Source organism: Hemitrygon akajei, chromosome 17, assembly GCF_048418815.1.
Source record: "Hemitrygon akajei chromosome 17, sHemAka1.3, whole genome shotgun sequence".
In the NCBI taxonomy this organism is placed as follows: Eukaryota; Metazoa; Chordata; class Chondrichthyes; order Myliobatiformes; family Dasyatidae; genus Hemitrygon; species Hemitrygon akajei.
Window position 1 is genome coordinate 39970955 of NC_133140.1, and position 24034 is coordinate 39994988.

At 38.7% G+C, this 24034-nt stretch overlaps 1 protein-coding gene across 1 annotated transcript in view; it reads right to left on the bottom strand.

Moving 5' to 3' along the window:
• Positions 1–230: 230 nt before the first annotated feature.
• The window catches only part of mmp2 (matrix metallopeptidase 2), a 30733-nt gene continuing 6929 nt past the window's right edge, over positions 231–24034 (bottom strand). The window contains exons 4-13 of the mRNA XM_073069976.1: positions 21403–21531; positions 20602–20775; positions 17034–17207; positions 12728–12901; positions 9321–9476; positions 8725–8851; positions 7663–7799; positions 6870–7029; positions 6537–6646; positions 231–1136 (exon numbers count right to left, since the gene is read on the bottom strand). Of these exons, the coding sequence (XP_072926077.1) occupies positions 1033–1136; positions 6537–6646; positions 6870–7029; positions 7663–7799; positions 8725–8851; positions 9321–9476; positions 12728–12901; positions 17034–17207; positions 20602–20775; positions 21403–21531 (1445 nt within the window). The 3' untranslated portion in view covers positions 231–1032. The remainder of the gene's footprint in view (positions 1137–6536; positions 6647–6869; positions 7030–7662; positions 7800–8724; positions 8852–9320; positions 9477–12727; positions 12902–17033; positions 17208–20601; positions 20776–21402; positions 21532–24034) is intronic.

Here is a 24034-nt window from a genome sequence, read left to right on the forward strand (position 1 = left end):
ACACTTATAACCTCTTTTCCTTTCTTTTTGAAATAGGTTTGCCAAACTATCTTATTAATGAGATGACTTCATTAAAATGTCTAGCTCCAGGCAAGGATTTATTTGATTAACAATATACTAATACCCATTGTGATATATGGGTTAAATAATTTCTGGATAAACTTAATGAGGTAACTTTGTCTGCCTACTGTCCTTTCACTGTTAATTAGTCAAAAGAACTGGATTCAAAACTCTTTAAGATAACTTTATTGAATATCAAATTTCTGCAAAAAACTGAATTAATACATGAATACTTCCAAAATTCATAGTTCTTTACTGCAGATTCATTTAACACTGTAATAAAAGAAATTGAAACACCTGTGTTTCTTGTGAATTGTTGTTTGCAATCAGACTTGAGTACTTAGGCTCCGCTAAGCATACTCTTCAGACTTATTTTATTCAAAACATGCAATTAAGCTGATGCCGCTGTGCATCATTAAGCAAACACAATTTGATATTTGGACTTTTTCATTTTTTTTGTCATTTGTGTTCTAAAAATATTAACTGCGATCTGCTTTTGATAACTAATTGATTATTTTCACATTTCAGTTATTATCAATATTTCATAGTCACTGCATGGAATACAAAGCTGTAAAACTAATTAGATTTGTTCAAAATATTTCCTGTATTTTAAAACACAAAAAAACACATTAATAATGCATGTATTAAAGAAATTGTGCAGTGAAGTACAGAAAGCATTTTTGAATTTTTAAATAATAGTTTCTCATTATAAATCCATCATAAATCAAAACTTGAGGCAACCTGTGCCTTCACCACTTATACCATATCACAGAATGATGAAATTAACAAAGCAAAACTATTGTTCCAAAACCAAAGCCGGATATAATGCTGTTGTAGATGGTCTTGGCATGAAATTCCAAGTTGGTGTTTGCTACTGTATGACATTGACGTCCTTGCCATTTTAACAATAATGTACAGCAAAGACATTTGATTACTTGAAAGAAAAGATAAATGATTGAAAGCATGTTTAACCTAACAACCAAGCCAGTCATGCTTCACATTCCCTATTTTGACAACCTTCAAGCTTTGATCTTCTAATTTAAGATAGTACCAATCCTTGAAAAAGTAGCTGTGTCCTGTTCAAAATGAAGGAAAAAAATGCAAAATTATAAATGACAGTTTATGGCTTTTTCCTCCAGTTTAACACATATTTCACTTATATCCTATCTAATGTAGCCAGCTAATGTTTAGAAATATTAAATAAGTAACCTTGGTGATGTGCAGATATATGATCATTTCTGACACAAAAGTAGTGAACAATATAGTTCAGCCTCCTAAATTACAAAGGTGACACTGGTGGCTTTGGACCTGAATTAGTTCAAGGGTAGAAAACAAAAGGTGAAATTATGCAGATCTTGGCCTGTGTACAACGGTCACCCTCTACACTAACATACTTTCTGGAATAATCACTTGCTAATGGTCAGCTCTGAAAATTCTGCCTTGGTCAGATGGCAAGAAGAAAGACCTTGCTCATGGTCTTCCAACATCTCGTGTTTTCAGAAGACCTGCTCGTTGTTTCCAAATACAATGAATTCCAGTAAATTGAACTATTGGTTAATTGGGTAGCTGCTAATTTGGAACAACTCTTAAAGAACAAAAATCTAACTGAAGAACCTGTCTGGATTCCCTTTTGTTTATTTAGGACAATATGCTGCTGAAATGGGACAGGAGACTAGCTGAACATTCCAATTACTATCAGCTGTGTGCACTTGTGTGGCCATTAGATGCTACACTGTGCTTCGAGCTAACAATTTTTAAATAGCATCAGTTCCAAGTGTTTGTATTCAAAAAGCAGAGATTTTCAACACTGATGGTGAGAAATGAGCAGTAAGACAATTCAGAACATGTTTTGCTCAGTGCAGTTTCAAGCATTCAGGTTTAGAGATGCCACAAACACCTGGGAGTGAGAATGAAACTATTTCACTATGTCAACAAGTTAGGACCTATAAAGGTGGTATCAACAATCATCTTCTTGAGTTTTTACGGCAGTTGGCATTCACACTGCTGCATTACTGCCATCTTCAGGATTTACTGCCCCTCATTGTCCATTCACTTGACTGCTTAAAGCCGTCTTTCCAGTCCCGTCGCCCTTAACAAACTGAACAACCATTTCCTCCCTGATTACTCTCCCCACATTCCAATAAACCTTTAACACTGTTCTCTACCAGTCCTATTTTGCGTAATTGCTGTAGCATTTGTTGTCTTTCCTATGCAAATTTCCTGCATGAAATAAGGGTATGCTCTACCGTTTCAGTCTCCTGACACAGATCGCAAAAACCTGTCAGATGTTTATTTATGATGGCCAGAGTACCATTAAGGTTGCTGTGCCCAATTCTCAGTCTACTTATAATTACTTGCTCCTTCTGCTTTACTCCCCTACTCCTTCCCATATCTACTCTGTTCTGAATTGAATGTAAATGTCTTCCTTTTATTGCTCTATCCCAATGCTGCTGCCACTGTTGATTTATCCTTCTCCACACTATGCTCTTCCCCTTTGATTTTGATAGTTTAATATTGACTTCTACAGATCCTTTTTTGACTGCTGCTTTTGCCAGCTTATCTGCTGTCTCATTTCCCATAATACCCGAATGTGCTGGAACCCACATGAATGCGATATTTTTGCCTTGTCTAGCCAGTCTTGAATTTGCAAACAGGATTTCATAAAGCAGATCCTGGTGTCCTCTAGCTGTACTCGCCTTAATGCTTGCAAGGGCCGCTACAGAATCGCTACATATTACAATACGATTACAATCAAGCTGCTCACTCCATTCTAGTGCTAACAATATGGCAAACATTTCAACTGCAAAAACACTCAAGCAATCCAGCATTCTCTTGCTAATTTCCACTTGATAACTTGGCACAACAATTGCAGACCCTGTTGCACCCATTTTTGGATCCTTTGATCCATCCGTAAAAATCTGTATGTTTTTATATTTACATTCCCTATACCTATGATATTCACTGAGTATATCAGCCGTTTTATTACTGCATTTAATCTTAAGTAATTCCAAATCTACAAAGGGATTTTCTAATACCCAGAAAGGTTTGACAGGCCACACTACACTTGGACAAAACTCTATCATATACACCCATATCTTTTGCTGTTTGCTTTCCTGTCCAACCAAAACTTTCTTTTTGTGTCCTTTCCTTCTCCCAGCATGTCTGCAACATTCTTTTTGTAGGATGGCTATCACCGTGCCCCCTTAAATTAATCTAGTAATTGGCCTCCAGCTGTTTACGTCACAGCCCCAATGGCATTTCATTTGCTTCAACTTGGAGTGCACACACTGGGGAAGTTCTAACCACTCCCAAGCACACCCTTAGAGCCCGAGCTTGCATGATATCCAGTTCTGCTAACACAGATTTTGCTGCTGACCCGTATACAATACTTCCATCATCTAATCTTGATCTTATTAATGCTACATATACTTCAGTGATGCAAAATCAGCACCCCATTCCAAACCAGCAAGACACCTCATGACATTTATCACATTGTTACATTTAGCAACTACATATCTACCATGTTCTCTCCATGTTAGTCACAAGTCAAAGTGCACTCCCAAAAACCAAAAACTTTCAACTCTCTCCAGGTTACTTCCATACAGAGTCAGATTAAGTCCCCTGAGCCTTTTCCTCGTAAAGAACATGGTTTTTGTCTCCACTGAAAATTTAACACCCCACTTTGCCCCCACTCTTCAACTTGGTTAACAATCATCTTGAATCATACAAACAAGATGTAGATTTGGAGGAAGCAATCACTGAAAGGGTTGTATGAAGGTGGTCCATTATCTGCAATTAGGTGCCTGCACTGATTTTGTTAACTTACAGTCAATCAGAAGAACAGAGTTGCACGTGCTTGTTGAATTCCTCTGTCGATAACTAACACACAGTTTCATAGTACTGTAGTTTTCTCATTTGTTCTGTATTTCATTTGAATACATAATTTGTTACTCAGTTAAATGGTAATTTGTCTTTTTATGCTTTTTTTAAAACTATTTCCATGAAACTTTGGCTAACTGGGCAGCCGTTTAATTGGGCCACAATATAATGATCCCAATGTGTCCCAATTAACTGGAATTTACTGTACCTCCAATGATTAGCCTCATTTAGAAAATAGTAACAAAAATATATATTTTTCTAAACTAACCTATTTAACAATACTAAGAACTGCAGTAAATAAATTAAAAACTAAAGACATTCCTTAAACTTCATTCACTTTAACCTTCATGACCCTTTCAAATGTATGGGGCTGAGTCAGGTGCTTTAGCAGTGATTGATTAACACACAAAATGTCCCCAGATCTAACGTTGATTCTGGGGATTGCATAAGAGTTCATCTGTTCTCTGACACAATCCCAATATTTGAGTGGCAAGTGAGCAGTCTGTAATCTGTAGGGGCCAGTACTGCAGCCAGCTACCCATTCTCTAGGGATCCACCGGCTAACCAACAGTATGTTTTCATCAGTTTGTGTTTGGCACACGTGTGGACAGTTTGCAAATTAAAGAGTAGTTAGTGTTTACCCCAGGAGTAACAGAGTGTAAGTGGGAAGGGAAGACATTACCTGTAATCCTCTGGCTTTGACAGATAACAGTGGATAAACCAGACTTTTTTGGAGGATATATTACCAATCAAATCAATGGACACAGACAGATTGTGAAGGATGGTATGTCATAGTTTATTCTTGTCACAGTCAAACTGTTTGACTTTTGTGACTTTGCTAAGAACTGTTTCAATGGAGGAAACCTGACTGGGGAGATTTAAATAGATTGCTGTGAATGATGGGCACATATGATTAAGAGAAGGAAGGGAGTCAGGGGAAAGGCAAGAACAAAGGAAGGGTTGTATATAACTTTTCAAAGAGAGGGTGACGATGGGAGACTTGATGGAGCTGGACATTTATAGGTGATTGACCAAGATCTGACACTTGTCTCATCAGTCAGATGCTAATATAAATGGCTTGACTTCTGAAAGGAAACACAGCAAAAATGCTGATGTTTGTATTCCCCTAAGTACCAAAACAAGGAATGACCTGCATGCTAAAACTATAGGCTGAACCTGGAGTGCTGATGCTTCCTCTATGTGATCAGCTCTCCCTGCACTGTGCTACCTCGTTGTAGAATCTGATGATTTCATATAGGTCTGTTCATCTCATAACAGATGTGAACATCCAACTATATGTGATAACAACAAAGTCCACTCCAACTCATTTCCATGGGCATCAGTCCTCAGTAACAATGCTTCCAGTCATCTCCATTGCACCAGTCTAGAAACAAAGCTAGCCACCAGATTATGTGTTAAGTCCAAACAACCTGGGCATTGAAATATACTGTACGTAGCAAAACTTTACCTTCCTTTCCAAGTAGCCCACCATTTTAAAACTCTTGGACTTTTCCTAACTTATGGTCAGAATGAGTATTAATTAATAATCCCATCACCTCTAACACAGCAAGTAAGTCACATCATTATCGTTGTTTTTTTGAAGTGGTATTCGTATTGGTTTATTATTTCACATGGACCGAGAAACAGTGAAAAACTTAATTTTGCAAGCCATCCATACTAATTCTTCTAAAACATAATTGCACTGAGGTAGTACAAAGGAAAAACAACACCAGAGTGCAGAATATTATTGACTGATGTTGAAGTGAGCAGAGACAGTATGCCTTAAACCTCTAGCAATGATACTTAGCACAACTAAAAAGTTCTAATAGATAAGTTTAACCCACGTAATGCATTATCAACTCCTGCTTCAAGTCCACTACACTGTTCATGTCAATATCAACAATGTGCCATAGTTACATATGCTAAGTTAATCGAGCAAGGAAACTGTGTGGAGAGAGAACCATTAAAAGTATGTGCCGGGAAATAAAGTTTATTCAACAGCTGTTTTGGGGGTAGGATAGAGGGGCAGGCGCGCTCACGGGCATGATGGGGCTCTAAAAGGAGATGTGTTCCAGACAGGTGAAAACCTCAGGAAAGATCTAAGTTTTCAAAGCAAAGGAAAATGCAAAATTCAGAGGATCTTAACTTTCCAAACCTGACTTTGACTTCCAAAATGAGTCTATCACATGTTTATAGATATGATTAAGCAGAATGCCCAACTATTTTGGTTGGTTGGAGGAGGCGGTGAGGGAGGCAGGCTGGTGAGGCACTGAGAAAAGATACCTTGGCAGTTCCTAGTGCCAACAGTTAAAGTGGGTTAACTGTTGGTCTTTAACCCTCAATACATTCATTTGCCTCAGCTGTTTCTTTCTAAAATTTTGAAACAAATGTTGACCCTGTGTATAATGTCATTACACACTTTTGTTATTGCAATGATTTGTCTAAGTCATGTACAGGCCTTATTTGTCGCAAACTGATACATTTATAAATATGCATGTTGACTCTCAGGATGCACCACAGCAAGGAAAACTTTTGGCTTCCTGGTTTTTAACAAGTGACATCCCATTATTTTGGTCTACTTTGAAGACAGAGCTCACCATTTTCAAAGGACTTTAGGGCACAGTCCAAGTTATCCGGGATCCCATTCCAGGCATCCGCAATTAATTTAGGGAATCCGGCATCCATTTTCTTCTTAGTTTCATTGTATCTGCAAGGGTTTAAAATCCAACCCTTTAATTATTGTAAAATGACTTAATCATAGTAAGAGCAATGGTTGAATCTTACTTCTTGAAAACTGTGACTAGATAATATGCAGCATTATTAAATCTAGTGTTTTATATTTTGCACTTTTAAGGGAATAAAGAAATATTTTGCAAACTATGATGTGAAAATAAAAACATATCTAATTAATATTTAAAGCTTCAACTTACCTCCAAAATTTGTCACCTGCAAAGAGGTAGGTCTTCTTGTTTCTCCTCCAATTAAAAGCTGCATCAATTCGTGGCAAATTACTTGGTAGCCCAAGTGCAGTTATTTTCTTAGGGTATCCTTCCTCCAGATCATTGGCAGTATAAACCCAGAATTGATCTCCTAAGTAAAGGGAACCATTGTTTTGGTAGCATTGTAATAAGACTGAACATTGCTGACAGGTCATTTCTTAGTGTTAGCAGCCATGTACTCTATAAAACTACTTCTTTCTTCTGAACTTATTCTCACTTTGTAATATTTGAATGTATTTTCTGAAATAAATGGTAAAGTGTTTTTTTCCCCAAAAGTACTGGAGAAAGTTGATCTACAATTAAATCAAAGGCTATTGCTCCATCAAAAATAATTATTTTTCTCTCTTCCACATTTGACATAATCTTTAATAATTGCTTCCAGATGTACCATTGTGCTGTTAATGGTTCAAAATGTGGAAAATGCTCATTTCTGAAAATGTCTAGCTGAATCAATATGCTCATAGGATTTACCTCAGAATTTGCATAGCATATACAGCTTTGCAAAAAGAATTGTTAAAATAGATTATTGCCTTTTAGATAATTCAGGATATTGGTAGCTGTAAGCTGTTTCTAAGAAGATAACAAATTGACTAAGTTACGTATATTTGTATGTTTGCGGATGTTCCTTATGTTTGGCCACGTCTATCATCTGTATCTAGAAGTCTGTTTAATAAAATATTTATGTATTTACTTAACTAAAAGAGATGAATATTGAAATTGATACCTGCAAAGAATATGGTTTTCTCTTTCAGAGGTTCCTCATAGGCGGCATCAATTTTTTCAGGCAATTCAGACCAATACATTGCAACTAAGTTTGGCCCTGACGGTTTGGTATTGGAACTTGTGGTCCTCCAAAAGAATCTAACAGAACAAATGATTTTAGGGAATATGCAATAGTCTAATTCATTAGCTTACCCAGCTTATCAATGTATGCAGCATTTATAGCTGCAGCTAAGTTATTACTTCCCTCTCCCTTTGACAATTGTTTTCTAAAAAAATGTTAAAGATACCTGCAAATAAATTAAAATGATATGAAATATTTGTTTTACATTTCTGGCAAATGCAAGAATAACTTTGTCAACTGCAAACTGGTAATTATATCACATTAGTTTAAATACATAAAGGAATAATCATTATCTTTAGACTTTCATTCAGCTAAAGTTTAAATGACTACTTTATTGAATAATTAAGACAAGAGCATGTGATTACACATCATTGTATTAAACTAGCAAAGCAGGAACATTAGCAGAAAACAATATCTTTATTGAGAATCTGGAGATGTGTTATTTATAAAAGAAATGAAAAAGCCACCATACCTTAAAATTTCTGTTGGTTTGCTATCCTTAACTTCATCATGGATGGTCTCAAGACCAACTGCTAAAAGGAGGAAGGGTGGGATTGGGACTAGTAACCCCATCCTGTACAAACCCAGAGCTACAGAAACACCAATAGAAGCTTCAGAGACCTCATCTCTGAGAGAGGAAGGTGGGCACTAGGGGACAACTTGAAAGGCTGGCTAGGACAGAGGACTCAAGCGAATTGCTGTCGGCAACCTATGCCCCAGTAGAAATGATAGGCTTTAAATAAGTATGAGGCTATCCTGAACGAAAATTTTAATTCGGGCAATCCGGGCACATTGAAGAGATATCATTTAACAGCGTGATAGGGTAGAATAGAATAGACAAATTCAGAATCTATTTTATATCACTTCAGAACTTTTTATTTCTTTTAGATACATTTAATGGTAAATTTAAAAAAGTATGTAAAATGGGGAAAGCATCCTTACCGATCTTTAAATAAGAACAGTTCTCTCCTTATTAGAGTAATTGCATCAAAGATCAAAGTCCCCTTACACAGATCCATTGGAGTGACAGGACCCTGTGTTGGTGGCAGAGGCTTATCGGTTGGCACGCCTAGGTGAATGCAATGGACACAATTGTTTGCAGTTGATGGGATGCAGTAAGAATGTTAATTACTGTTCAGCCCTTTCAACAATAACATATTGATATGTTTATAATTCAGTTAAAGTTCCATCCTGATAATGTCTCACAAATTTACCATTTTTTTCTCTCAACCTTGGACTGATATTCAGCTGGTCTCTTATGGACTGAACAATGTTTAAGTTGCAGCTGCTTAATATACAATGAAAATGTTTAATTTTTTGAATAACTGGATAAAATTTAGAACAAAATTCCAAAGTTTCTCTCAAGATAGTGTATTGACATTGCAATTTAAGTAGAGAAATAAATGAGAGGGTGTACTCTGCTTTTAAGTTGCAATGTGCTTTACACTATTTGAATGCTTCTAATTCAAAGTTGAGTCCATATGCAGTCTACTAAACAACTTAAGGTTCCATTATGATTTTATCTACTGCTACTGTACCGTAAAGTTTCTGAATGCCAGAAATATCATCTTGAGGGAGCCTGAAGTTTTTGGTGTAGGTGTAAATTGGGCTCATCAATGCTCCAGGGTCTTGGGAATGATCTAAACCAAGTGCATGGCCAAACTCATGAGCAGCAACCAGGAAAAGACTATAGCCTGTCAGAAATAAAAAGAAAAATCAGTGCTATTTTTGCCAAAAAATAATAAGGATACAAACTATATTCTAATATTTCTATAGTTAACTATTATCCAAATATTAGAGATGTATTTGTATTTCGACTTCCCCCTCACCCACCCCATCACAGTGACCATGAGCACTTGCAGTCCTGGCATAACGACATGGCCACTGGCTGTTTGGTCCTCAAACCACTGAGTGTGGTAGGGAGCCCAAGAATTAGTCTGGGAACCTGCTATGACAAGCCTTGGCCTCAACTGTGCTTACAAGGAAGTGCTATTGGGAGCACTGTGGAGTTGGAACCCACCTTGAACTGGGCTTGGCTGGCACATATGACCTACCTTTATCTGTATTCTGCTCAACCTTACCATAACTTTATCATAATGAGACACCAGAAGCAGCCAATTCCACCCAGCACAGGAACACTGTTCTACTGAGGAGGAAGAGGAAGAGACCTAGGACATTATGACTCATATAAAAACAACATTACATATATACTGGCAATATGGGGATAGCTAGGGGCTAAGTTTCAGATGGAAAGACACCCAAAACACTGGATGATTGGAATCACAGCAAAGAGAAGCAAATGACCCAGCTTCCTAAGGGAAATCACACTATTTTCACCCCAGATGACACAAGTGTAATGCTATGGAACACAGATGTGGATGCATGAACAAATGCTAACTGTATTATCATTAGAGTTAAATAGACATCAGGAAGCAATGGACGAGTCAACCTTTAACCTTTTACAGTAGCGTATGCATGCCAGAAGTATGCGTCAGTTCCTGTGCTGGATGTGGTATATAAGCTGTACCACCCAGTGGCCATACTTAATATAGTGGCTAACTGAGCCAAGAAGACACAGGGGAAAGTCATTTAACATCACCGTGTCTCAGTGAAGTCTTGTGCCAAACCAGTTAAGAGCTCTGCTTGCTGTAACACAAGGACAAATTTCTACCACAACGGGATATACTGCCATTCCGTTAAGGCGGGAAGCCAGCAGAGGGCACACTCTGTTGTCATCAGGGAACATTCTGCTCCCCAGTCAAGGTGTTGGCAATGCTCTGAAGGCTGCTTTGGCAAGTATGCAATCTGCCCTACTAAAGATCTGCAGCTGTTATCTGGCTCGTCCCACGAGAGTCCCACTGGCACTGTAAATCTTCTTTCTCAAACATTTTTCTTCTCTCCAAGATTCTCAAGGTATGCCTTCAACTGTGCCCTACAGGCAGGCTGAAGACTTGTACGCCCAACGTGCAATCTGTATTAAGCTCTGGAAACATAGCTGGAAGGTGCTCACAAGGAGTAAACATTGGATAATCAGTATAAATGTTGCAGTATTAAGTTTCTTTTGGTATTACTTTGTAGTCTCCTTTTTTGGAGCATTAATTATCCACTATTTATTAAATGTCCTTCAAAACAGACATATTGTGGAGTTAACACATTACTTTAACCTATGTCATTTGCCAAAACCCCTTTCCACTTCAATGATGTGTGAAAGTAATCGCTGTCAGGAAATGACTACGTCAAGTCATTGAGAATATTATTACTGGCAGACTTCCTTATACCACCCAGTGGAAGCTCATACTGCCTGGCCTTCCCTTCGAATTAGCCTAGTTTCAGATGAAATTCAGGTGTGGATGGAATTAGCAGGGGATTTTAGAGAAGAAAGAATTGAGAAGATTAAATCTAAGAACCTGCAAGTTCAGTGAACATTCCTTACTCCTATGTTGTGCATTATTATTGAAACTCGTAACCTAGTTACAGCTCCAATTCATTTTACAATATTTTACATCGTAATAATAGGCATCATTCCAGCTGATCTTCTTCTCAAGCCTTTATCATGTCATAATGTGGACGATGCAGAAGTCTAAATGTTGACCGAATTTTTGACATTGCTGGCTCTGGTAGTTGCCAGCAGCGATCAACGTGGTTAGAGCATATTTTCCAAGGTTTTTGCTCTGCACTAAGATCAGCCTTCTCCTTCTCTCTTCTGAAACATCCCAGGCAAATTCTTAATCATTCTCTAATCCATGAACCAGCAGATGATATCAAGGTCTGAAGCCATTTCAGGAGAGGACTGCAAGGTAGCCCTAAGATGATGCAGACTGCAATGGCATTCCTCACTAGGTTCTTGTCCATACCATGGCCTACACCACCAATAATTTGCACTTGCTGAAGTACAGACAAAAGTCAGAAATCAAGGACAGAGGGTCTAGGTCTTATCCTTCAAGATACAGCCTTTGGAGTAATGTTCTGTCTGAAATAAGGCAGGCTGGAATTAACCATGGATTATTGATTCAGAGAATAATCACCCAGGCAGGAATGAAAGATGACCCAGAGATGGAATTTAAGTGAGGTTATTGATCTTGAACCATGAAAGGTCAACAATCCTTAAAAATCCAATTGCTATTTCAGACTGAGGACACATAAGACTGCAGATGCCGGAACCTGGAGGAAAAAAAATCAAACTGCTGGAAGAACTGAGCAGGTCAAGCAGCATCTGTGGAGAAGAAGCAATAGTTTAGTTGAAACACTAACCACCTCTTTGGACACTGAGTTCCTCCAGTAGTTTGTTCTTGTTGCTATTTCAGACTAACAGTAGGTGCTGAAGGAGGAGTACACAAAATCCCTTTTCCTTGAATAGAGAGCACCAGCAAATTCTGATGCTCAACACGTACAAACAAGCTGGATGAACTCAGCAACCGTTGAAGCGAGCAGTCAACGTTTCGGGCCCTTTGTCCTTTGTTCGTGCAATCCAATTTCTAGGCATGTGCATCTATGGAAAAGAGTATAGTCGATGTTTCAGGCTTTTCCATAGATGCTGCCTGGCCTGTTGAGTTCCTCCAGCATTTTGTGAGTGTTGCTTGGATTTCCAGCATCTGCAGCTTTTCTCTTGTTTGTGCACCTGTGTAGTATCTTTCAAGATCTTAAGATTTTTCAAAATGTTTTTACAGCCTAAAGACCATTTTGCGAATTGTGCTCTCTGTCATTATGTCAGGATATATTAACAACCACTCTATGCACAGTCATGAAAGTATATGATGTTTTCATGGACTGGCAGGGCACATCAGATAAGCCTCAGGCTTTAAGCTGCTGTTACACAATTCTGTAAGAGTTGGCAAGTTTTGAGATAATAAATTTCTTTTCAAAAAGTCATATGCAAGTCTGATCACTACTTTGTTACACACATTGTTCCCTTCAAAACGCTTTTCAACTTTTGTCTACCATTTACCATTGTCAGGGCAGAATCCCCACTTGGCGTCTTCATCATAGTTTCCAGTGGTTGCACACCACATCATGCCATCATTACGTCCACTGGTAGTGCAGGAGTTATATGTAGTACCAAGGAAAACAAAAGGAAATACGCAGGAGTCTCCATCTGAATTCCCACCGGTAGTTGACAGGGCTGAAATAAAGAAATCAGTCCAATGAGCGACATAACAAAAATTATAAATCAACAAATTACATACAAGTAGTATGTTGATCAAAAAAAATTTCTACAAACTATTTTTATTAGAAGTCATCACATTTATTATGACCTGAAGTATATTGTTCAAAAAAGATACCTAAAAATTGCAAACCATAGCCTAAATCAATTGTAACTTTGTTTTGGATCTGCCACAGGTACATGTAAATAAGAATTGTTTGTCCAAGATTTAAAAAAGGACATTAATACCTAATTTTAAATCACAACATAATTGGATCCTTTGAGCCAGCTGTGGGTTCAGGACCATTCTCTGTAGAAATACTTATTAAGTTTATGTCACATGGTATGAATTTTTATTTTATAATCTCCCCAGAGCTCAGTCCAAAACATTATAGGTCATCTATCTCTGATGAACGCTAACAGTTTTTTTTTGACAAGTAGTTGGAAATCCAAAACTTAATGTTACTTTTGGAAGCGATACATTTTTGTAAGCCCAACAGCCATTTTGAAGTGATTATCCTGAGCAAACAATTTCATCCAAGAATTTACTTTAAAGAACATTTTGCCAAAATGTACTGTTCCTGAATGATCAGTCTTTGTTATGTTGCATGGCAAAAGTGCATTTGAAGCAGAAAAGAAATACCACATTGATGATCTGACAAGTGTCCACTAGTTTTATTTCCTAATAACTATTGCACTGGGAGAATAAAGAGTAAATTACTGGTTGTTGAGTGCAGCTGAGACACCATGAGAATTTATCAAACTGTTCTGGACCAGTTTTGGAAAAGTTGAGAATTAAATGGCCTTTATGATAATGATACCAAAATCCTTGGGCTAGAACCATTTACTACATATGTGGTGTTTGTAATATTAAATGCCTTTCCTAGTAAGAATTACAGCATATGACTAACCGTTCCCTGTGTACATTAAACTTCAGATGATCTGCTACTAATTATTAAATCACCCAACATAAAAACAGGCCGCCTAACCCACAATGTCCATGTTGACCTTCAAGCACCAACCTAAAGTAACACTGTTCAACAGCACTTAGTCTGTAGCCTTCTATATCTCAGCAGTTCATACTTGAGCAGATATACCTTTAATGCTCTTGTGTAGATAAATCTTGAATGCATCCAACACCCACTCCAGTACCCTCCAGATTCCAACCATCCTCTGGGTGAAAATATGCTTCTTCAGACCTCTCTCTCAATATCTTACCCAAAATGTATGCTCTCAGTTTTAGATACTTCTTCAATGGGGAAAGGTCTCTTCAGATCTGGCTCTCTGGGTGTTGATTCATATGCTCTTCCCACTCCCACAGTTCAATGTTCCTATTAAACTCACTCTAGTTCCATTTCCTATGCTCTTTTTACCTGTGCTTTTCACACTCCCTCTGAACTCAAATGGACAAAGCTTCATACTCCCTTTGAACTGTTTCCCACGCTCCCCTGAAACTTACTGGGTTCACTGGGAAGTTTACTGCATGACTTTACTGTGCAACATCTTGAAGACAAAGTGAAATGAATAATGTTTGAGTATTATTAAAGAATAACATCCAATAATCCAGAAAGTTTGCTAGTCTGACACCAAAGGCTGAACAAGTTGGATTAATTGAGTTTTTACTGTATTGCTTCAAAGTTCAAAGTGAATTAATTATTAAAGTACATATATATCACTATGTACAAGCCTGAGATTCATTTTCTTGTGAGCAATCACAGTAAGTACAACACAATTTAATCAATGAAAGATCACATCTAACAGGATGGACAAATAACCAGTGTCCAAAAAAAACAATAAACTGTGTAAATACTAAAATAAAAAACACTAATAAATAAATTCAACTAAAGTAAGGTTTGCTCAGTTTAATGATCACCTTATAACAGAGGAGTTGATGGTGCAGCAAAGTAAGGAAATGGTTATTTAAAATCACACCTTAAGTTCCATTGACCAAGTAGGTAAGAAACACATTTTGTACTTACAAAGGCACAATGGAAATTATGTACGACTTTATTTTAAAATAGTACTGTATATTGTATTTAACACACTTTAAACAAAAGTTGGCACACTATCAGAAAGGAAACATGCAGTACAAAATGTGTTAACCTTTTGAAAGCGCAGCCTCATATTATTCCTGAGGCACTTTGTAATGTTGTCAGAAAGTCCATTAAATGCAGTCAGCAAAAAGATTCCACAATAATCTTTATATGTGCAGAAGCTTACCACACATTTTTTGTTCCAACACATGTTATTCTTCCATTTGCTGACAGGAAAAGGCAGCTCATAAAAGGAGATTATGAAGTTTGTTATTCTTAACTCCACAGCCCATGGATTTTTGGCATGGAGGCTAAAAGGGGAATCAGGGAGACGCGGTTCAGGAAATAAGGAAAAGAAAAACAAACTGCAGATGCTGGAAGACTGAAAGAAAAACTAAAAGATACTGGGGGAAAAACTCCACAGATTAGGTAGCAGTTGTGGAAAAAGGAACTTAAATCTTTCAATTTAAAGTCCCATTGTTAGAACTCAAGAAAGAGAAAAAAAACCGAATCGATCTAGGTGGCAGAGAAGATGGGGGAGGGTAATGGCTGATAAAAGGGGATTTCTGTAATAGATAGATAGATAGATAGATAGATACTTTATTCATCCCCATGGGGAAATTCAACTTTTTTTTCCAATGTCCCATACACTTGTTGTAGCAAAACTAATTACATACAATACTTAACTCAGTAAAAAAATATGATATGCATCTAAATCACCATCTCAAAAAGCATTAATAATAGCTTTTAAAAAGTTCTTAAGTCCTGGCGGTAGAATTGTAAAGCCTAATGGCATTGGGGAGTATTGACCTCTTCATCCTGTCTGAGGAGCATTGCATCAATAGCAACCTGTCACTGAAACTGCTTCTCTGTCTCTGGATGGTGCTATGTAGAGGATGTTCAGAGTTATCCATAATTGACCGTAGCCTACTCAGCGCCCTTCGCTCAGCTACCGATGTTAAACTCTCCAGTACTTTGCCCACGACAGAGCCCGTCTTCCTTACCAGCTTATTAAGACGTGAGGCGTCCCTCTTCTTAATGCTTCCTCCCCAACACGCCACCACAAAGAAGAGGGCGCTCTCCACAACTGACCTATAGAACATCTTCAGCATCTCACTACAGACATTGAATGATGCCAACCTTCTTAGGAAGTACATTCGACTCTGTGCCTTCCTGCACAAGGCATCTGTGTTGGCAGTCCAGTCAAGCTTCTCATCTAACTGTACTCCCAGATACTTGTAGGTCTTAACCTGCTCCACACATTCTCCATTAATGATCACTGGCTCCATATGAGGCCTAGATCTCCTAAAGTCCACCACCATCTCCTTGGTCTTGGTGATATTGAGACGCAGGTAGTTTGAGTTGCACCATATCACAAAGTCCTGTATCAGTTTCCTATACTCCTCCTCCTGTCCATTCCTGACACACCCCACTATGGCCGTGTCATCAGCGAACTTCTACACATGGCAGGACTCTGAGTTATATTGGAAGTCTGATGTGTACAGGGTGAACAGGACCGGAGAGAGTACGGTTCCCTGCGGCGCCCCTGTGCTGCTGACTAATGTGCCAATTGAATGGGTAGTTGAGTTCCTTGGTTCAGAGATGCTCACCATTACTGAAGCCTATTATAGATATTTGACTATCCTACTGGAACCAGGTTCTAATGTCATACTAACATCATGAAAACTTCCCCTTATTCACATTAAAACTGGAGATATGATTAAAACGAGTATAAAAGTGCTGTTAGTAGCTTGACTGCAAGTATCCAGCGTGCTTCATGTTCCTCAGCTCCATATGCACATCCGACAGGCCCCAATCTTCAGAAGCCCTCAACGCATTGAAACTATGTCAAGCAAGATACAAGATTACAAGAAGGTACAATATATATCACCATATGCAGCCCCGACATTCATTTTCTTGCAGGTATTCACAGTAAATACAAAAATGCCTATATATCATTCCCTTCATATCACATTGTCAATTTCCATATTTTTATGAAGAGACTTATCTGAAAACTTATATAAAATATGTCATGCATTTTGCTCTTTATTGCTGAACTGCACGAAAGTTGAAAATACCTTGTTCTGGGCAAAACCCATATTTTCTGTCTACATCATAATTGTTGGTCGTGCTACACCACTTATAGCCATCGGTTCTTCCTTCAGTTGTACAACTATCATATTGCTTGCCCTCAAAGGTAAAAGGAAAAGAGCACGGCACTCCGTCGCTATTACCACCCATAGTAAACAGTACTGCAAGGAAGCAGAACTTGTTATAGGTTCACGCAGAGCAAACAATTTTGATGTAAAATTATCACATAATTGCATGGATATATATCCTGGCATACAAGTTAGTTTAAGAACTTAGCAAAAATCTAGATTTCATTGTTATTATTGAAGAAAAACGAACATCTGTTTAATGACTCAACTGCAGTTACTCGGGTGAACCATTGGGTATTATGCAGCTTAACGTCAATTGGGGCTTTAATAACTTTGAACATACTGCTGATTCATAAGCACATGCAACACGAAAACCACAAACACAATTTTCAAGTGAAATCACATGTCTACATCGCTAAACAAAAGTGTAATAACTGCAACAGAATACTAGGGCCATAAATGGAAGTTTTCAGTTCTTAAGATATGCTGCTGTCAGCTAAATCTAAGCTGTAAAATTCTTGCATTACAGCCACAAAATTTACTTACACTTGTTATGACTCCAGCCCCCTCCTTTGTGAGAATCGCAAGAGAGAGAGAGAAGCCTTACGGTTTGGAATGTGGTCTGGCCTCTCAGCCAGACAAAAGCCACGGACATGGCCATTGTCTTGGGAGACACCTTTGTGGAATAAGGGACTGGACTACATGCAAACCCTCAGGGCAACGTGGGCTGGGTGATGGGGAAAGATTGCCTCACCCCCACCCTGATTGACATCTACAACCCTGCCAGTCCAGATAAAAGGTGGGCTGCCGAGGCGGGGCCTCAGACGCACCAAGGAGACACTAGGAAGACACGATAGCACTTCCCGTCGGAGCGGGAAGCCATTTTGAAGGAAGCCACGTGCGTTAGATTCCGGATCGGGAGTCTGTGGCTGAAACCAAAGGAAAACCGTTTTAACTAACAACAGGGATTTGCTTTGCAAAGACGATGGGCAAGTGTTCCTTCTTTCTCACCACTCTCTCTCTCCAACACGTGAAATGCCAGCGGTTCCCAAAACGGGGAAGCCTGCAGATTTTGAGTGACTCTTATATTCCATTGGACTCAGTATTATCCCCTAGACAACGATAGAGCTTATTTCTGTTTGATTATTACTATACCTGTGCTTAGATTGAGTTTTGACGACGTATATGATCTGAATGTTTTGTATTAACCATACGTTTGTGCCCCTTTATAAATAAAAAACGTTTGAAAATAGTACCATCAGACTTCAGCGGACCTCTCTATCTTTGCTGGTAAGTCACCCGGTTACGGGGAACGTAACACACTACAGGAAAGGGGAACACCTTTTTGCCATGATTACAAATGTAGTTTTAATACTATGTAAGATAGTATAGTGTGGCAGAAGAATTAGTGCAAGGGACAGGGTTTCAGATTTAAGGGTCTTTGGGATCTCTTCTGGGGAAGGCATGACCTGTACAGAAGGGTGGGTTACATCTGAACTTAAGGGGGACCAATATCCACGCAGACAGATTGTTAAAGCTGCTGGGAAGGGTCTAAATTAGTTTGGCAGAGGGATGGTAAACCAGAATGCTAGGGCAGAATTTGGGGCATTTGATGAAAAAGTAGATACATCATGTAGAGAGACAGTGGGGAAGGACAGAGGGTGGATAGGGCATTATTGTTATCAGTTGGATAGGTTGAAATGTGCTTATTTTAGTGCGAGAAATATCAGAAACAAGGGTGATGGGACAATACATGGCAAGTATAATGGAAAGAATGGATGATCCGGGGTTTAGATGTTTCAAAAGGGGCAGGAAGGTCAGTTAAAAAGGCGAGGGAGTGGCATTGCTAATCAGAGATAATGTCACAGCTGCAGAAAGGGAGGACATTTTGGAAGGACCATCCACAGAATCAGTGTGGGTGTAAGACAGAAACAGAAGGAGAGCAGTCAATCTATTGGGAGTATTCTGTAGACACACCAAGAGGAACAGAGGCACTGAGGAACAGATCAGGATTTGGGACAAGAAACTATAGATGGAAGATAGGTAGGGAAGCATATGGTCATCCACTTTGGCAGAAGGAATAAAGATGTGGACTATTCTCTAGATGGGGAGAACATTCAAAAATCAGAGGTGCAAAGGGACTTGCTAGTCCTCATGCAGGATTACCTAAAGGTTAACTTGCAAGTTGAGTCAGTGATAAGGAAGGCAAACTAGCATTCATTTTGGAAGTCCTGGAATATACTGTAAATGCAAGAATGTAATTCTAGGGTCAGACCACATTGAACTGCAAATGGTGCAAATGAGAAAGCCCAACAAGAAATCTTGGAAGATAAATTCTGATTAACTTCCATTTTTCTTTGGCTTAATCCTCAACCTCTCATCACCCTTTGACATAGTGGACCTCACCATCTTCCACTAACCCTCTGCTCATCTGGAATGACTTCCCTCATTTGGATCTACTCTTTCTTATCCAACTGTAGCCATAGTATTTCTGTTGAGTATTTCTCCTGCTACCTCATATCTTCTGCTCACGTGCTTCCCACTAAATCAGCCAATCTTAATTATCTTCCTTACTTACACATTGACTCTTGTTGACATCATTCCAATTTACAGGGTAAGCTTCCACAGTACACAGACAAAATCCAAAAGCACTCCCCATGGCTTCCCCCGTCTATGACCTTTATCCTCCTTTGTCACTCATTTGGAATCCTATCATGGACGAACTGCAGTTTTCTTTAATTACACACTGGAAAGGCTAAATCCATTGATCCTATGCCTGAAACTCGAGCCACTATTACCCTTTCAATGTTTCTCCCTAGCTACTCTTAAATATTGAACCAGATTTTTCATATCTCACTGAGCCAGTTGATAAACCACAGAGCATTCAACCTCCATCACAAAGACCACTTATTTGTTCCAAAACATCACCAACCTCTGGCATAGCCCACCTGCTGCTGAAATTCTCATATGCAATTGTCCATTCCAGATTCAACAATTCCAACATTCTCTTGGCCAGGTTCATTTTCTCTACCCATGGCTAACATTAGTTCATCTATCATTTTGCTGCTGCACCCTACCATCCACCAGCCTATCAGCATTACTGACCAGTTCTTTAACTATTCCAATGTAAAACTTGCATTCTTTTGCTCAGATGATAGGAGTGAGACAATGAAGAGTGTCTCCCCCTGCCTTTGTAAGCTCCCTCAGCCCATCAAACCCTGCCACAGGCATTTTGTTTTGCTGTTGTTGGGCTTTAGAGCATCTTATTTCAATATTCAACCATTTGTAGTAATAACTGCAGCTGCCAAATCCTTATGGCCTGAGATTCTTCCTAAACCATGTTCTCCCCATTTCATTCTCCGTACATGTTATAACAGCTCCTCTTTAATTTTTCACTTGATTACCTCTCTCTTATCTCCTTTAGCTCATCATCCACTTTTGCCTGATTATATCTCTATGGTGTGCTAGATTAAAATGGAAGACTTACATTCATGAGGACAGAATCCATATTTTGAATCTACATCAAAATTGTAGGTTGTGGAACACCAAGGGAATCCATCACTACGGCCATCTGTAGTGCAGCTTTTGTATTCCTTCCCATTGAACGAAAACGGAAATTTGCAAAATGCACCTTCTGCATTCCCAAACCTTGCTTTAATAACTGTAAAATACAAAGTACAGACTCATACAGCATTTACAGTCTATTTCCACTAATGTTCTGAAGTAGTTATTATATTGTAATTTATCGTTCATATTAGCTGGTACTAAATAAGTCATTTTATGGATGGCAGTATCAGCTGTGAAATTTATAGATTTACAGATCATAAATGCATACAGATTTTCCCCAAGTTTAAAAATGGAGCACACCTGATAATCATGAAATAATGAAGTTTCAGAAGTGAGCAACTGTACTCTTAAACTTATGTAAACACAATCTGCAGATCCTTAAACACCAGAGTAACACACACAGAATGCTGGAAGAACTCAGCAGGAGAGGCAGCAGCTATGGAAAGGATAAACAGTTGATGTTTCAGGCCGTGATCCACCTGAAACATCATCACATTATTGCTTTCCAGACTCGCTTCTTGACCTGCTGAGTTCTTCCAGAGCTCTGTGTGTTACTCTTAAACAATTAAGTTACAGTCAAAATTATGAGTGTAAATTAAATAACTTGCAAAATATTTTGTCTTACAAAATTTCATATTCATTTACTAAATTAAGATCAAATTCTACATGAATAATCAATGAGTAAACTGAATAGACCCCAGATTAACCAATGAATACAAACCTCGTCCTTCGCCCAGTGTCCACAATTCATCATCGTCAAAGTGAGAATCTCCTCCAAGGCCCTTTGCTGGGGCAAATGCATGTGCCAGGAGCCCATCCTTCCCATCAAACGGGTATCCATCACCATGTTCTGGATAAGGTTAAAATTATACTGCAGGGTGAGAGCCCACATTGATCATCTTTGATTATAGATCAGTTTTTAATTTTTGGTCACCCCAGAAATGCTCAACTCAGTTGTTATTATCACACTCTAAAAGTCAAATTACAGCATCTCAAAAGAGTTACATCGCATTTCTCTTTCTTTTAGTTTCATGATTATTTTTACAATATTAAAAAAAGTGTTCTTTTTGACATTGAACTCTCCTCAATATTGAAGATAAAGAGATTTAGCTGATAACACCGCAAGTGCAGAATGAATTTGAAACATGCTTTAATGCACCGCAAATAAATTTAAGTATGTCTTCAAATGTGAAAGCTTAACCAGATGTTTACTGTATTTAGTGAGTCAAAAGCACTGATATCCCAGAGTCTCATTTTATATGTTTTTGTCAGACAAGTACCTCATTTACCTATAATTCAGCATTAATAAGATGGTAATGTGATTAAAAATCTTTGTTAAGAAGCAGGGATTCCATCTTTGGAGATGTGCAAAATCTACAGAGGACATTTCAAAACTCTGGAAAAGTACCATGTTTGTTTTAAATCCGCAGATTTCCCCAGTTGCACTGGTGAGAACAGGCAAAGCAGTGTCAGTGTCCTTACCACTCCAACATCAAGGCACTGTAAAAGCTTTGGTGGGTGGGCCACATTGTCCATTAACCTAGCACCAGATTCCTGAAGCAAGTACTCCTCCTTTCATCACTGTCACCATGTAGTCACAGTCTGCACCTCCACAAAATGCTCTGGATGTGCTTGTCACTGAGGTATTCAAACATCAGCTCCCTAACCTCTACTATCTAAAACAGGGGTTCCCAACCTTTTTTATGTTAGGGACCCCTAATGACTGTAGACCCCAGGTTGGGAACACCTGATTTAAAAAGGACAAAGGCAGCTAATACATGGGAACATCAGCAAGAGCAAGCTCCCCTTCAAGCTACCCACCATCCTGATTTGTAAATGGTATCACCATTTCTTCATTGTCTCTGTGACTACACCTTGGAACTCCCTGTCAAAAGCAGTGTGAGGCTAATGTCACCAGATGGGCAGGAGTTTGAGACTGAAGCTTGGGGAGGGCCAAAAAATGCTGATCTTGCCAGTGATACCCTCATTCACATCCTAAAATAAAAACAAGTAAGAGAAAACTTTTATTCTGAGGTCTATCACAGCCGGGGATGCAGTGCTAGCCGAAGCGCACCGGAGTGCGTCCAGCACATCTTCAAGAAAAGAGCCAAAATAAACAAGCTGATTCATTAGGTGCCACCCAGGGTGATTTGAGTATCTCAGAAACTGCTGATCTCCTGGGATTTTTACACACAACAGACTCTGGAGTTTACAAAGAATGGTACCAAAAACAAAAAACATCCAGCAAGTGGATTTAACAAGACGTTTTCGCTCACAGAACAGCCACTCGCTGGATGTTTTTTTTTGTTTTTGGCATCATTCTTTGTAAACTCCAGAGTCTGTTGAGCGTAAAAACCCCAGGAGATCAGCAGTTTCTGAGATACTCAAATCACCCTGGGCGGCACCTAATGAATTAGCTTGTTTATTTTGGCTTTTTTCTTAAAGATGTGCCGGATGCGATCTGGCGAGTACTGCACCCCTGATCACAGCCAAAGATTTCTACAAGGGACGAGAAAATGCTTCAAGTCTGCTGTTAAGATCTTCCAGAAAAAATTAACTTTGCTACTGACTGGTGGGAATTACTGTCCCACAGCCACTCAAAATGGAGGAGCATTCAAGCAGACGAGTATCTTCAGTTTCGATGAAAGGAACGTGGAAAGTGTAAGGAGTGCAAAACATCTCAAACGTTGCAATATTAGTGACAGGACTGTACGCAACTTTACCGTCCAAATGAAACTGGACAGACAGGAAGTGTCAGTGGGGGGAACACTTCCGCAACAAAGATCGTAATTGTGCAAGTTTTGAAGTCACTATGGAAAGGAATAAGTTTGGTCCTCACGTTACCAAATTGGGGAAGGCTGATTTCAAAAACATAAGGGCCTAGCGAAAGTAAATTGGGAACAGATGCTTGCAGGTAAAATGACATCTGACAAGACTCCACCTTTCAAGAGAGTTAATGGAGTTCAGAGCCAGAATATTCTGCTATTGTGGAAAGGCTAAGAATTAAGAAATGTTGATGACAAACAGCACTGAAGGTTTGATCCAGAAAAAAACTGCATTTGAAAGGTACAGTTAAATGGAATCAATCTGAGTCTTGTGAGGATATAGATAGTGTAGAAGACTTAAAGGATTTATGAGGGCAAAACAAGGGCATGAAATATCTTAAGCAGGTAGGACTGAGGATAATACCAAGACATTCTGTAGCAGGAGCAAGAGAATAGCCAAGAAAAGAGTGGGTCTACAGATGTAATCTGACAGACTATAATCTGTGCATGAAATCAATGGGTATAAACACGGTTCTAAATGAATACTTGTTAACTATATTCACAAAGCAGTAGGAAATGGAAGATAAT